This window comes from Carassius auratus, chromosome 35, assembly GCF_003368295.1.
Source record: "Carassius auratus strain Wakin chromosome 35, ASM336829v1, whole genome shotgun sequence".
Taxonomy (NCBI): domain Eukaryota; kingdom Metazoa; phylum Chordata; class Actinopteri; order Cypriniformes; family Cyprinidae; genus Carassius; species Carassius auratus.
In genome coordinates, this window is record NC_039277.1 from 10,488,379 (window position 1) to 10,504,428 (window position 16,050).

Below are 16,050 nucleotides of genomic sequence, written 5' to 3' on the forward strand. Positions count from 1 at the left end.
ATTATATCCAGGTAATATATATATATATACACAACTACACTACACAACTTTTTTTTTAAAGGTTTGCACATATAATAGTGGAATTGCCATGTTTTGTCATACTTTATATATTACGATAAGTACTTTCTACATTTTAAACCATGTAGAATCATACAGTACCATGGTAAATATTAAAGTACCGTGGTATTGTCATCTGATAGTTTACTACTGTACAGCCATGGTACTTTCATGCCGTGTTTCTGAATCGTGTAAGGTGCACCGGATCGATCCTCAGGCCGGTCCAGACGATGCGGAAAATCTCGGTTACCGTCTAGATACATACCCCGTCGGCGAGCTCCTCGTCTGACACGTTGTCCTCCAGGTCGATATCAAAAACACCAGCCATTGTCACTGTCTCTTTACACACTCCAATACCGGAATAACAGTGAATAAGGACATCTCATGGTGCCGCAAGAATCACCGCCGCCATAACCAGCGGTACACTACGTATCACTACAGAGATTAACTACCGGTAAAAGATAAACAACGAATAGCGAATTTCACAGAGAGTAAGTGCGCATGCTCCGGAATGTGTACAACAACTGTCAACAACTGAATTAACGTTTTTGTTTAGTTAAACAAACGAATAATTTTACTCCGGAAGGTTGTAGCTGAGGTAAGTGGGTGTATTTACGGATACAAAAACGCGTCATTCTGTGTGTATTGGCAGCTGGTTTTAACTTGTAGTACCGCCGCACTGCCAACAGATGTCGACAAAAGACCTGCCGATGTTGTGCTTCTGTATAGAGCTTCTGCTTTCGCGCTGTTAAACCTCACGGATAAAGCAACGGTATAATCAGTGCTACTGCATAATCAGTGCATGATTTAATAATAATAATGATTAAAAAAAAACTTTCTTTATGTTTCTTTCTTCTTCGGGTTTAAATCACCCCCTTCCCCCAAGTTGTACACACACAAAAATACAGGTAAATAATAGTTCAGTCTTTCTTTGAAGGTTTGTATTTAATTCGGTGTTGTTTGCCGTTTCTTTTTCCTCTAAAGTTTTTTTTTTGCAGTATACATTTATATTTCGGTGTTATGGTATCCTTAAACTATTTTGTGTTGCCTGGGCATATTTGATTTGGTGTAGAATAGCTAGGTGTAGGCCTATACTGTATAGGTTTGGGAGGAGATTGATGTCATTTGGCCACTATTTGATTATTCATGAAGTGTAATTCTGTTTAAACCTTTTATTCTGTTCTACACGGTCTTGACGTTCAGAAGTCAGTGAGCTCGCTAAAAGCGTTGACTGGAAGAAAGATGCGAGCTCACAATATACATTGTTACAAAGTGCAGGGTAGCCACAATTCTCTGTTCCCCATGAATGGATCACAATGGGCACTTTGTGTGTCACATATGCTTTAAACAGGAAGAAAAAAATATATATGCAAATTATAGTTACAGGGATTTTCCAAAGTTTATGTTTCTGAAAAAGAGGCATAAACCCTTTCATATACTTTACACAATCTGACACACAACGATGCATCTATGGCTTTTGATTTGACTGATATAATAAATCAAGCTATTTGAAGCTAAATTGTTTGTTATAAAAATGGGTCTCTTGTTGTAGAAAAATAAAAAAAAAGAAAAAAAGACAAAGAACAAATATGTAGGCTACCTGTTGAGAATGAGAAGGAAGCTAACAGTTTATCAGACTCTCTGTTCTTCTGTTAGTTTTAATGATACATACCTGTGGGTTTCGAGAGAGGTAAAGATACCCTGCGTCAGGTAACGTTTACACCTGTTTCTGAGTCAGCTTGGGTGTCCCAGTGTTGTCCAGTTAGGCGACAGCACATCATTGATTCATGTGAGGGGTTAAAGCCCCTGACTCACCTGGACTTTAGCAACATAATCATGAATACACTTGCTTTAGAGAGCCGTAAACTGTAGGGACATGGTTAACTAGTTTTACCCTCACCCAGATTTTCCCAAGATGTCTCAAATGATCAGCATGTTCTTAATTATATAGATTATTGTCACAAAACAGAAAAACGTGAGGACAATTTAATTAAGGCCTACAAAACTGTTAATATGCAATTAAATACTGAAAATAAATATCCAAAAATGTTCAACCCCACTGGTTGCTAAAGGTAGTGCACAGTAGCCTATGCGTGCACGTTGAAAATTAAAAACTAAACCATCAAAGTGTTATTTGGCCACATGCTAAGCAAAAACACCTGACCTTATCGTGCAACCTACACAAAAGATTGGTCATAAAATGGAGGGGATTATTAAGAAACTACAGCTGAACATGTCAAGCCTTATTTGAATATTAAAACCTGTTTGAACGAAAGATTTGCATGATGGCGAACCCTCAGGCTCTTAACTGTAATGGGCGTGATCGTTCCTCAATTAATCACATCACCAAACAACTCTTTCATTCTTACAGGATGAATATGATATTATACATAATATAATACACTACACATATTTTCATAGTGTTTTTTTTTTTTTTTTGTAATGGCTTCTTATTTGGCCATAAGGAATGTCATTTGCAGAAGGCTATTTGTTACTGCAGCTTTAGACTGTTTAAACATTTAAAAAATGTTATCTCTATTTTCATGTATATATAATAATTAGTTTTATTTTAACTGCTTAACTTAAATATTTTACTTAAAAAATTATCTTAACTTTAAATTTCTGAAGCTGGCAGAAATCTAATTTAATTATTTGCAATTACGGTTGCATGGTGTATTGCTCTGCATTAAACACAATAAAACTCAAATAACAAAATAACTGCTCTCATTTAATAACTTACTGTTAATTGAAAAATGTCAAATGTGATCTTAAAATGTCTGAAGCTTGCAGAAATTATATTTAAATGTCTGCAGTTATGTCGTATTGCTGTGCATTAAACAATCTTCGATGTCTGAAAAATAGACTATATAAAACTCATAACATTTCATATTTTATCTCAACCTATATTTTTAAGTTTGATCTGAACTTTACATTTCTGAAGCGTTTTAATAGAAATGCATTTATTGTATTCTTCTTTTAGCTGCTCTTATTTTATCTAAATATATACATAACATTTTAATTTCTTCAGCTTGCAGAATTGGATTTATAGGCATGCAATTACTATTACTACACTGCATGTAAGTTACAATATATAAAGAATATAAAACTCAATTCAAAAACCAGGAGACGGATTGACATTTGCCTCATTCATCTTTATTGATTTACACACAGGACATACAGACGCACATGAATGGCAGAGGGGGTTCCCTAAAGTACATGATGTTCTGAACAGTTAAAGAGGAAATGAGACGACTTGATTGTGAAAGCCAAGCAGATCACCCTGTGGTTTTACAATGGAGAAAAACAGAGGGGGGAACTGCTGAATGGACATGTTTTTAATTTAATTACAAATATCAGTTGCACATGTAAGATACCGATTAAGCAGATAGATGACAGAAAAAAAAAAAAACTGTAAAGCAAATGCAAATGAAGGGGTGGGCAAAAAGATCTGTCACAGAGTGTTGCAATAAGGTGTGTTCTTTCTGGATTCCCAAGAAATTTAAGTGGACAAAACCTAGTGCTGAACGTGCGCGCACACACACGCCCTTTAACAAGAACGGCTACGCAGAAACACGTCAATCACGCTCTCTGTAAACACACACACACACACACACACACACACACACATCGGAAATATTTATCTAATAAGCCCACCAAAAAATAAATAAATAAAATTAGACACCAATATCGAGAAGAAGAAAAAAATCAGTTTTGAAAAAAATATATGGTTATAAAAAAAGACAACTACTAATAACAATTTAATCGACATCGATTATAAATAGAAGATTTTTAGAGGGGATGAAAAGCCCAAAATGTCAGACAGCCTACAGACTGTTGTCGCCGGACGAATGTAACAGCCAACACCAGTCTGATAAGCTATCTGACACACTGGGAGAGACTTCTCCACACCAATCAAGACACATAATGAAGAATTAACTCACTTACCAATGATAAGACGAGAGGGTGGGACTGAAAGAGGGGCGTGGTCATCAATTCTAACGATATAATGATTTAGATCCCGTTATGGAAGAACCGAAAGCTTATTTTCAACGGAGCGCTGTGTGAGATAATCGAACACAGCTTCTCCTTTCTGTCTCACCCTGGCTGTGTTTCTATTCCTAGTGAAGCTCCTAACTAGACAGCGCTTTTGGGGGCATCATCGTCGCGCTCGAACGTTCGAAAGACTGTCTCGCTACAAGATTTTGAGACACAGCCTCTCTCGCGCTCCCCTTCGCTCGCTCCCTCTCTCTCAGCAATGTTGCCATATCCGCGTATTATAAGCCACTTTTCATCAAAACGTTTATAAATACTTGCAATCGCGCGTTGCTCTTTTTTGGATTTATTGGCAGAACAAACACGCATGTTTCGGGATTTCTAATTTAGAGGACTGTAGAACTGTATAAGACATAAAAAATTTTATATTTACCAGCATTAATTCCTTTTTCCTACTTAACCACCAGATTTTTTTTTTTTAATTAATATTACTTTTGTATACATTTTTACTAAGATGTTTTATTTATTTTTAATTTAGATATGCAATTGTATATGATAAATATTTATTTTTGGAGTATAATTGAAGTATATAATCTTACATTATTTTGTAAGTCAATGCAGTCATAATTGCTCAATCTGTTTTTTTATTATTATTATTGCTATTGGTATTATTATTTCTGTAATCTAAATGTTTCATGGTGATCCATAAAATTGAGCGTTTCCATTCGCTTGCTTTTCTCAGGAGATCTGGCAACATTCCTCTCATCGTCTACGCCAGCAGCGGCCAGTGCATTGAGTTCAGTAGAGGGTTCATTTAAGGTAACAGCAAAAGAAACTCCACACTGTTCCATTTTTTTATACGCCAGCAGCTTCCAGACTCACATACCAGGGCAGCGTTACAAAAAAGCGCAGAAAAAAACTTTTTACAAGCAATTAAAAGAAAAAAAGACACAAAAGGAAGCGACGCACGGAGACGTTTGCCTAGCTACCACCAGTGCAGTGGTTCTCAATCTGGTCCCGGTGGCCCCCCAATACTCCAGATTTTGGATATGACACACCCATTTCAGGAAACGGAGCCTCTAATAATGAGTTGAATCAGGTATGTTAGATTAGGGAGTCGCCCAAAATGTGACGTTTTGCTGGACCACCACTGTACTAGCGACTAAAAAATGCATTCGTTTTAAGATGGATACCTGCATGTAAATATAAAACTAGTCGTCACTATAAACGAGTCAAGATACTAACCTTTCAAACTGACTGACAATCCAGTCCAGCAGCTCTCACAGCAGTGAGCACGCTCCAGTAAGACCGGATGCTCTTCAGATGTATAGAATATAAGTGATAAGGAAACGTGGCAGCCGCCCACACACATATGTGCCCTAACACACAAGCGCTTCTTAATCTGATTGAATGCGTTATTGCATCTGGTGAAGTGGCCCTGTAGTGAGTCATGTGGTTACACACACGCACACACACACACACACTCCTTCTCCCTCTCCTCTTTGGATCTCTGGAAACAAAACAATAACTCTAGACGAAAGGTTTCGGAACTCAAGACGGTCTCTGCTCAGAAAAAGTAATGTAATACAAGCACTAGTCAATGTGCATAACATCTTATAGCAACTTTAGAATCAGGTACTTTTGAGTCAGCATTACTTTAACTTCCTGTTATAGTAAATTCAGTCAAATTCTGAATCTAGAATTAGATGAGCGCCATTGACTGGTATAGGCTGAATTGCAAAGCACATAAATGGTCTAACAACTTATTTTAAAACAAAATTAATGCAGTCTAAATGTTATAGACCACACACAATATAAGCCAGAGTGCACCTTAACATCTCAACCACTGGGATCAGATAACCTGTGCAAGACACAGAGCTGAGAACACGAGTATCTCAGCACAAACCACCAGCTAAGCAAGCACATTAAAAATGTTAACCGATATCCATGTCACAAAAGAAACCTCAATGAAAAATTATTCTAGCAGTAGCTCTCATCAGGTTGAGGAAGCTATTCGATTTTGGGTTAAAATAGGTTCCTTGATTTAGTTTTACTCTACGTTTGTTGGATGCCATAAGTTTATGATGCAACAAACCATGCTGATCACCATCTTCTTAAACCTGTAAGGGGAGAGAGAGAGAGAGAAAAGATTTTCAAGTCAATTATGCCTAATCTGTAATGCATTAACTCATCAAAAACATCATCTCCACATGCATTTCCATTTAATCTCTCCCTGTTTCTTTAAAACAAGATTTATGTTAGTGACACGCGCACAGTGGCATAGTTTCTTCCTGTCGGTTGAACAAGCCCGCAGCTTTCCTTAAGTAACAGCAGGAGGTTCAAGTTACCAGAAAAAGGAACATTGTTCCAGAAACATCCGTAATCTCTTATTGTGCAACTTCATTGCTTTCTTTCTCTCTCTTTCATTTCCTCCTCCCACACATACGCATGCATGTACACGAGCTGGAAAAGTGCTTGAGATGAAACGAACGATTTGCACACGGCAGACGAAGGTATAAAAAAAAAAAAGTGTAGCTCTTTGTTTCCGTGCGCACTTGCGAGGGATCGGCAGTGGCAGAAATCGAGAGTACAGCTTCAGCCTCCCCCCGCCCTCCCCCTGCTGCTTCCCTTCCCAACTTCCCCCATCCCTCCTCCTCCTTCTTCTTTTACTCCTAGGGGCCCCTCCCGTCTCCAGCAGCCTGCGCCGGGTTCAACAGGGTTCGGCTGCCGGAGTTGTTGGGGGGGGGGGGGGGGGGGTAGGGGGATGGATTAGTGTGACGCGGGGGAGTGTCCGGTTCACTCTGAGTATGACTCAGCATCCCTCCTCAGCCAGACCTCGCTCGGGCCCCCGCGACCAACCACCGCATGGCCCACGCAAAGCCCCTGACACTACAGTCTGCCACATGCAAACAATAACACCTCAACAGAATCACATGGTAGAATAAAACCAGTCTCAAAGCAGTAATTAGTGCAGGGAGGTAATTAGGATGTGGAACAAAAAAGAAATGGGGGTGCGCGTAATAAATTAAAAGGAGGAATGAAGGATAAATATACAAAAATACAAAAGCCACATCTGGGATTGAGGTAAATTTAAAGGTTGAACGAAAGAGATATTCTGTATGAGTGATGAGACTTACTATTGGGGTGGCCTCTTATGCATGCCGCCCGCCTGCCCGGTGTTGTAATTTTGCCCTCTGGGCCTCAAGGTACTCCCTGAAAGGCTTCTGTAGAGAGGCGCCAAACAGGGGAAAAGCTCTGTGACAGAAAAGGAGAAGAGGAGGAGGAGGGGACGGGACAAGAAAAAGAAAGGGAGGGAGAGTGAAAGAGTGAGAGGTCACATAAATTTCACTTACCGACTCCAAAAGGTCAGTGAGTTTCCTTTACCCCGCTTCTCCTCTCTCCGCTCGCAGAGAGAGGGAGATAGAGACCGAGCTCTGTTATCCCAAAAGACAGAAACTCGAATAAGGGAGGGGGGGAAAAACTGTTAAAGTAAAGCTTGTTCTGGGAACTACATATCCTAAGCACTTTAAAAATGATGGAGGAAAAAAAACAAACAGAAGAGACGCACACGAGAAGAAAAAAAAAGCTTGTCCTGAAGGCATGATCACACAGGGAGCCATCCACACTCCCCTGTAATGTTCTTCAGCCAGGCTGAAGGAAGAAATGAATGATTTCTCAGAACTCTCACATTTATCACTGGCGGTTCCTGTTAGAACTGGTTTCAGCCAATTAAATGAGGAAGTGAGTCCATGCTGTTTCTTTACTGGTTGAGAGAGTGTGTAAACCCCGCCTACTTGAAGCAGGAAGGCGGGGCTCTACGAGAGACAGCCCATATTTGGAAACTCTTTTTTATGAGATTTAGCCACTACCTACACCCCCCATCCCCCCACCCCCACCCCATATCACATGGATGGAAAGGAAAAGAAAAGGAGATTGCCCTGGCATGGCCCCTCCCAAACAAGTAGACAAGATTAATAAAAAATATTGTGTGTGTATGTGTATATATATATATATATATATATATATATATATATATATATATATATATATATATATATATATATTAAACTTAAAGCAAGATTCTTTAAGGCGTTTTTAAATAAAATGGCATTTAATATAGAATTTTTTTTACATGACCTGATGCTCTCTGACACATTTGGACTTTTGTTTTATCACTTTACACAGTCATGTGGCCGATAACGGTCTCTTTGAACTGCACATTTCTAAGACGCAAACTCAAGCCCACTTGAGTTGCTGAAAGTGCAACCTCACGGAGAGACAATAGATGAGCTCATACCGGTTATTTTGTTAAATCATTAACCAAACACACTGTCATCATCCATCCGTGATGTGGGTTAACTAAATGCAAAACACATCAAGACCAAAAAAAGCACAAAAGGAGAAAGAAAATGATGCAGGCTTATAAGGACGTTACTGAAAATCCACCATCAAAACCAACACCCACACACCTGAGAGGAGAACATACCGAAATCCAACCAACTGTAAACACACGCAGAAGCTAGCATTAGCACATTTGAAGCCTAATCTCAGATCTAAACCTTCATTAGTTTTTTTTTTTTTTCTATCAGCGGGGTTTTGCAGCACAGGTATAGTGAAACGCTGATGTGCTAGAACAAAGAGTCAGATCAAAAACTTGTCTTTGTGTTTGAGAAATTGGCGGGCTCCAATCGAGCCCTGTCCGATGAGCCATGGTGAGTCAGTGCCTGTACGAGTCAGACATTTACACTCCTACCAACCGTCAGAAGCATGCTACTAAAACATGTGGAGTATCTCCATGTCCGTAAAACAAGGAGTTTCACTTTACTTCTGGAATGTTCTGGGCCAGGGATCTCTTTGGAAAAACATGCTGGACTAAAAGATATATATTCCCTGTCAACATTGCATGATCTGGTCATATTTAAATTTTTAGATGACAAAATGTGTTTTGATATGTCTTGGAAAATGCTTGCTAAGAGCATATTTGTTCACGATGGAAGCCATGCGATTTGTACAATGAGGGGCAATAAAAGTGAGTACCAAAAATATATCTGACATGGTTTGGGAGTGATCTTTTATTTTGGGAAAGTATTATTTCTGCTGAAAGTGTAAATCATGAAATTATCAGAAGAAAAACAACATATAGAGTCACAACCAGAAATATTGTGCATATCTGAGTAGGAAGAAAAGTCAATTTTGAGATGTTACGACATGTAAATGCTGCAGAGAAAAGGAATGCATTTGTTTTTCAGTTGCATGTGTTTGCTAATAATTATGAAGAAAAAACTGATAAAATCTATATAAAATTAGATAAAAAAAATCTGTATGAAATGTGTTAAAAATGTATATCTTGTTAACTTAAATTCTATAAATGAATAGACACTCCAAAACCTTTTTCCAGATATTTCCATCACTAACTGTATAAGAACATTTGAAATTAATTGTTCATGCAAGTAATTATAAAAATGTATTTTACATAACTAATGCTATAGTCTTTTCCCTGTTTGGGAGTAAAACAAAAAAATGGCTGCAACTGTGTAACACTCAGAAGATTACAAAAATGTAAATTCAAATTTGAAGTCAAATTACCACCTTGACAACCCAAATTGTGTATTTTTTGCAAATAAGTCAACTGCTTACTGTCCGCTTTGTTGAAACTGTTAAATGTGTGTTAATAAGGAGAAAATCTCTAAATCAAGGTTTGATTAGATTTTTTTTTAAACTGTGAAATAAATAATGTGCAAACACACCTCTACTGTACAGTGCACACTATGTATATTGTAAATACATGTAATTTTCCCAAATGTTTGTATTAAAAGTAAAGTGTATAACACTGTGTTGTGTTTACTCTACAGTGTTGATTTATTTTGCTGTAATTGGATCATAATTAAAATTTTTAACTTTCTATAAAACTTTCATTGTATGAAAACCCATTTTTGAGTTTTTTTATGAAAGTAAAAGGCTTAAATAACAATGCACAACATACAAGTGATATCTTTTTTTATATTTTATTCTTATATCTTTATTTTTACTTCATTCGTTCATAGCTATATTTATGTATATTTTCATCTGTGTTGTATTCTTTAATAATTGCACTGTCCATGGTGCGTACCTGACTCACATTTCACTGCTGGTTAAACATGCTCTCTATAAATGTGTGTGAGACGATTAAAAATCTTGAATCTTGAATCTTGAATGTGCATTCATTAAAATATTGGATTAACAGATCAATAATTAACTATTGTTAAAAAAAACCTGCATGTTATTTATTTTCAGCTCCCAGGGAGTCAATGATGAGTCAATTAAACAATAAAAGATTTTCTTTGTGTCATATCAGTTATTTCAGTTAAGCAGGATTTACAAGAAAGCCACGTGTCATCAAATCCCATCACATAACGGTTTTCTTGCAATGAGGAAAAAGCAAGTAAAAAATTAAAATAAAATACCTTTTGTATTAAACAAATACATTTTTTATATATATTAATTATATATAAGTTATATATCCATTACTTGCATTACAAAAAAAATCTAGAGTGAATTAATTAGTATTTTTCGCTCTATACATTTTTTAATTCAAGCACCAATTTATTTATATTTCATATCATATTGTATCTTACTATTTTTATTGTATCAGTTAAAATAAAAAAAACTGGCAAGACTCTGAATCCACACTAATAAATAGTGTGCAAATACACAAAGACAAATACACCTAATGAGCATATATGAGCAGATCAAGACCCAAGTCTTGCCATAATGCTTGTTTAACTCACAGCTAGGATGAGTGCAGCAAGCTAACAAAGTTATCAAGGTTTGCCATATTGATAGTATTGATTAGTCACATTTAAGTGATGCCGAGGATACGTTACGTCCAGTGATAAAGAACAGGTGAGTGGACAGGGGTATCTGAGGTCATTTCATTACGGTGCTGGCTCCTATGTGTCTGTCCATCTCCCTGCTGAGTGACATCAGAAACAGGAAATGGGAGATGATTCAAACACATGCAGGGAAGGATGATGATCCTCAAGAACAGGGTGATGAAGATGCCGGTCATCGGCGATATGAAATCAAGAGCACGACAGCACAGGCTCCCTCTGCTCACGGCCTGTTTGAGCGTACAAGCTTCTGACTCAGTGAGCTTGAAGTCTTTGCTAATGTCAACAAGATCCGGCGTGAAAAATTAAGAGACAAAGGGAGCAACAGAAGCTATCCAGGCAAGCACAGATAACAGGCTGACACACTTGAGGAGCGAGGCAGGGCAGAGGAGAGGAGAGGAAGACTGTGATTAGCTCAACAGGTTAGCATGCGAGTACACTCAAAACAACAATTCTTCCGCTAAAATGAATTCTGTTGTGGACAGTAGGAAATAGGGTTTCTTAACAATGAACTAAGCTGTAAATACCTCAAACTAACTCGAACAATGTTCACTTACTGTACATCCAACCTCAACACAAAGCTACAATATAGGTACAATATAATAAAAACTCCTTTAAATCCCAACATAACAGAACATTAAACACAAACAAAGCTTCCCTCCTTTCTTTATCTTGCTCAAAAACTTAAAATAGGCCGAACACTTAATTCAACATTTAATCTTCCCATTCGGTCTCATGCAAAGAATGCTGGGAACTGGAAATCCCCTGCCTGAGTGGATATAAATTATCCATGTGGTCGTGTTTCAAACAGATTAAGTAATTTTATATAAATGTATGGATATTAACTATTAATGGAGGAAGCAGCAAAAATCCATTTTGGAGTATAAGTTGAAACAGTATAACAGATGCAAAGACCAGAAAGAGGCCTTGTAACACCATTAACTGAATAACCTGTCAACACTTGTGTTTTACAAACTGTAATCTTTGGAAAGGTGACTAAACCTTACCCAGAAGCAACATCATGCAAGAAGAACCATGGGATCAGCATGCAGGAAGGTGAAAACATTCATGGCTCTGTGTTCCCAAGCGAACAACATGGGGATTTTTTTTAAAGAGGTAAACAGGTTCCAGCTTCCCTTTCCTTCTTGTCCCTCTATAAAACAGTTAATAATTCTCAGTCACCATCTGACAACATTCTAATGAGCTATCATTTCCTGTAGCCATTACAATTTCTGTCTCTTATTTTTCCCCATGCTATTCATTTCCTTGAGACTGAATTCCTCAAGCTTTGAGTCACAGGTGACCTCTGACCTCAGGTCCCCTCTAAAGCTGCCAGCCAATGTTCCCTCTAAACTGTGCATGTGCACGGTCACGCACTTCTGATGTCGCACCAGTGCAAATGGGGAACTAAAAGACAATTTGGGAATAACCTTGATATTTCATAATTCAGAAGTAAATAATGGATGGCATTTCAAACTCAAGCCAACTGATTTTTAGTTACGGAACTGAAGCTATGAGTGTGTACAGTACATATTCATGGCTGTCATCCAGAGACGCATCACTGAGAATACATCATTGTCTTTTATGAGACTAACAAAAGCTATCTTGACAAATTAAGTTATCATGAATTTTCCTGAGGAAAAATATTTTATTTGAATGAATGAATGATGCATTTATATAGCGCTTTATTGTGTATTGTTGTACTCCCAAAGCGCTTTGCATTCATGTGGGGGGTCTCTCTTCAACCACCACCAGTACATATGTATTTCTCAATGAGTAAAAATTAATAATAAAATTAAGTCAGAATTTTTATAAATTCATAATGCATATTGAATTATTTATTTCTCAGGCTATAATTATAAATGTAATCATAAAAATGTATCTAAACACAGCCCCCTTCTCCCCCAAACACACACACACACACACACACACACACACACATAATAAAAATATAATAAATCAAATTTAAAAAGTCAGAATAATAACTTAAATTAAACTTAAATTAAACACTAATTGTGTTTGTAATACACACACATACCAACACAGGAATCCATATGTATAAATGTAAAAGTTATAAACAAAGTCTATAAATGTAAATCGTTAACAATTATAAATGTATATTTTAAGTCTGATTAAAATTATTTTTATTTATAATATATATTATATATATTTCTCTTCAGGTGGATGAAGAACATGGCCAATAAAAATAGGTTGTGGTCAGCACGAACAAAAATGAGAGGGAACATTGCCGCCAACTGATGAAGACGGCCATCTTTAACTGAAGAGTGGAGGTCATACAAAAGTGTAGATTAAGTACAGATATCTACAGCTTCTCACACACAGATACACATCTGTACACACTAACGATGTGAGAGGTTTAAAAAACAAAAAAAGAGGCCTTGGTGAGTTTGTTCCTAATCATTTACAGTGCAGGTATTTTAATACAAACAAAGGTCATGCTCTGTGGAGGGATTGATAACCGCACTGCAGATAACCTCTGCTCTGGTTCTTAGTGTCGGTTAAAACTAGCTCCATGTTACATGAGGATCTTTCCCAATGACCTCATGAGCAAACCATGAGGACGTGTCCTGAATGGAGATCCCCGAACTCAGGGTATTAATCACTCTCTCTCTCACACACACACACACACACACACACACACACACACACACACACACAGCTTTACGTGCTCACATCCATTCCTGTTTTCTCCACCAGCTGCGCCAGTCCCATGTTTAAACAGTAAGAATGAAGTAAAAAACAAAACAAAACAAAAAAAAAACAGACTAAACAAAGGAGAAGAGGAAGACTGAAAGAGAAGGGTGAGATCACTCCTATTTTGGAAAAGAGTTATCAGAATGGGACTGGGAGACAGGGAATACTGATCTCTTCCCTTCTGGGTCTCGATGTTGGCTCAGAGGAGAAGAAAAAAATGAGTAATTATAGCACACTCATACAAGTGTCACTTCCCACCACACTGGCCAGACACTCGTCACCTCGCACGCACAAACATGCATACATAAAACAAGTGCTCATACAAATTCACACACCTCCAGTAGAGAGCCAACCATTTACATTTAAAACCAGACCAAAGATCCAAAACCTAGTGAGCAACCATTCTACCTGCTGCATACATAGTCAGCGGTATAGCAGTCATGGAACCTCATTAGAGGAACATTGTCACGTAAATGTTTTTTTTTCTAAATTAGTACTCATTAGTACTTCAGAATTTCACACATACTTCAGTGTTACTTGCCGTTTCTTTGTAATTATGTGTGAAATTTACTATCAATTTCTGAGTGAATTTTTCTTTTTCACCACTATTTGTGTTTTAGTGTAAATATGCAGCAATTACATGCACCACAAAAATGGTACAATGAGACTCAACTTGCAGTTAAGTTTCAGTAGAGATTGGCATTAACAAACTGCTAAGTTAAAAATGTGATACTCTAATAAGAATAAATACAAACCACATTAAAATATTGTGTAAAATGCTAATTTTTTAAGATATCTGATTTTTAATAAACGTTCATTTTATAATAATACTATAATATATATATATATTACATATACACACACATGATATTATTATATATGAAATATATATCATATATTAATAAAATAGTACAGACATGACAGATACATACACACACACAGACAGACAGAAGTATAGATCAGATAGATATATATACATAGACAGTACATATATATATATGATAATAAAGATAGAATCATAATAATAGATACAGATATATTATAGATATATAGATATAGATAGTATAGATAGATAATATGAATAGATAGATATAAAGACACTAGAGATAGACAGAAGACAGAAACAGATAGATAGATTTTTTGGCCAGATGAAAACTTTGGGCCAAAGCGCCCAGCTGGGGTCAGATGGAGTGGTTATGGAACAAGGCAGGAAGTTTTCCACGTCTGGCGAGCGTCAGAGACGCGGATCATTTCAGAAAGCTAACAGCTATGACACCAGCATTAAAAACTTTTTAAAATAAACTGAGCTCAAAACTCACTTTCAGTCAGCAGCGAGTCTTTGAAATAACTTGATCGGATGTGGATTATAATCACAATACAAGGCAGAAATATTTATAATCGATGCAAAAGACTATGTACGCTAGCCATTAATGTTACCATAGTAAACATGGTAATGCGACCAGAATCACACGTCAGCTTCTTATTTTCTATCACAAACGTGCATTTATTAAGTAACATTTTATCCATCATAAGTCTCATCTTGAGAGTTTAGCTCTGCGTAGCCTATGTCATAATATATAATAATGTATTTTGTTCAGGAGTTTTTATAAAAATATAGAAATGATAATTATTTCTAAATGTGATGTGTATATAGGCTACTGTGACTCCAAATAAACAGAAACAGACTCGATTGAATAAGCAGGCTATGTTCATAACACTTCTGCATGACTAATTTTCAATCCTGATAAATTAATTCATTATGAACAATATTACTTAGAATATCACTTATTAAGGTAAAACATCAATGCTTTTGGATTTAAATATTTAACAAAGCATGCAAACAAACGGATGCTTTTATCATGTTCATTTTGTGATCACGCTAGTTCCAGTGACTTATTTCTTATTATTTCTCTTTGTTGGTGAAATGATGGGGTTGCATGACGTTGTTCCTGAGAGGGGTCTGAAGGGCATGTTTTAGTGAAGTGCAGTGGATCTTATGGCTGGACGGTGTAAACGCAGCGCTATTTTGGCTTCGGTGCTACAGGGCCGAGGCTATTAGCCCTGCACAGCCCATTTAAAGCACTGACTCGCACTGGCCCGAAAGTGGAAAAGCGGCTAATGAGGCCTAAAACACTGCCTAAATAGGAACACAGCACCAGTGATCAAAGACACTTCTGCTAAAATATCAGCTGAAAATTCCTATTGACGTAAACAAATCATTCCTATGTACCAAGCAACAAGCTTAGGCACGAGAGATCAGTCAGAAATCACCCATCCTCAAAGTGAACTCTGATTATACAGCAACACAATTCACAAAATCACTATGGGTGGACTACTTGCTCACTCACTGGAGGACCAAACATGTCCAGGATGACTGTTTGGGCAAGGCCAGGCAGGGCTGCTTACGGCTGGGCCA

The 16,050-nt window shown here is 37.2% G+C and overlaps 1 protein-coding gene across 22 annotated transcripts in view; it reads right to left on the bottom strand.

Moving 5' to 3' along the window:
* Positions 1 to 16,050, bottom strand: part of LOC113054349 (ribosomal protein S6 kinase beta-1) — a 67,173-nt gene that overhangs the window by 11,488 nt on the left and 39,635 nt on the right. For 18 of the 22 annotated variants that reach the window (XM_026219855.1, XM_026219849.1, XM_026219852.1 and 15 more), the window contains one exon: positions 323 to 7,305. In XM_026219855.1, coding sequence (XP_026075640.1) covers positions 323 to 385 — 63 coding nt within the window. In that variant the 5' untranslated portion in view covers positions 386 to 7,305. Of the gene's footprint in view, positions 1 to 322; positions 7,929 to 16,050 lie in introns of those variants that run through there. The other 4 variants (XM_026219856.1, XM_026219850.1, XM_026219839.1 and 1 more) reach the window with 2 other exon arrangements.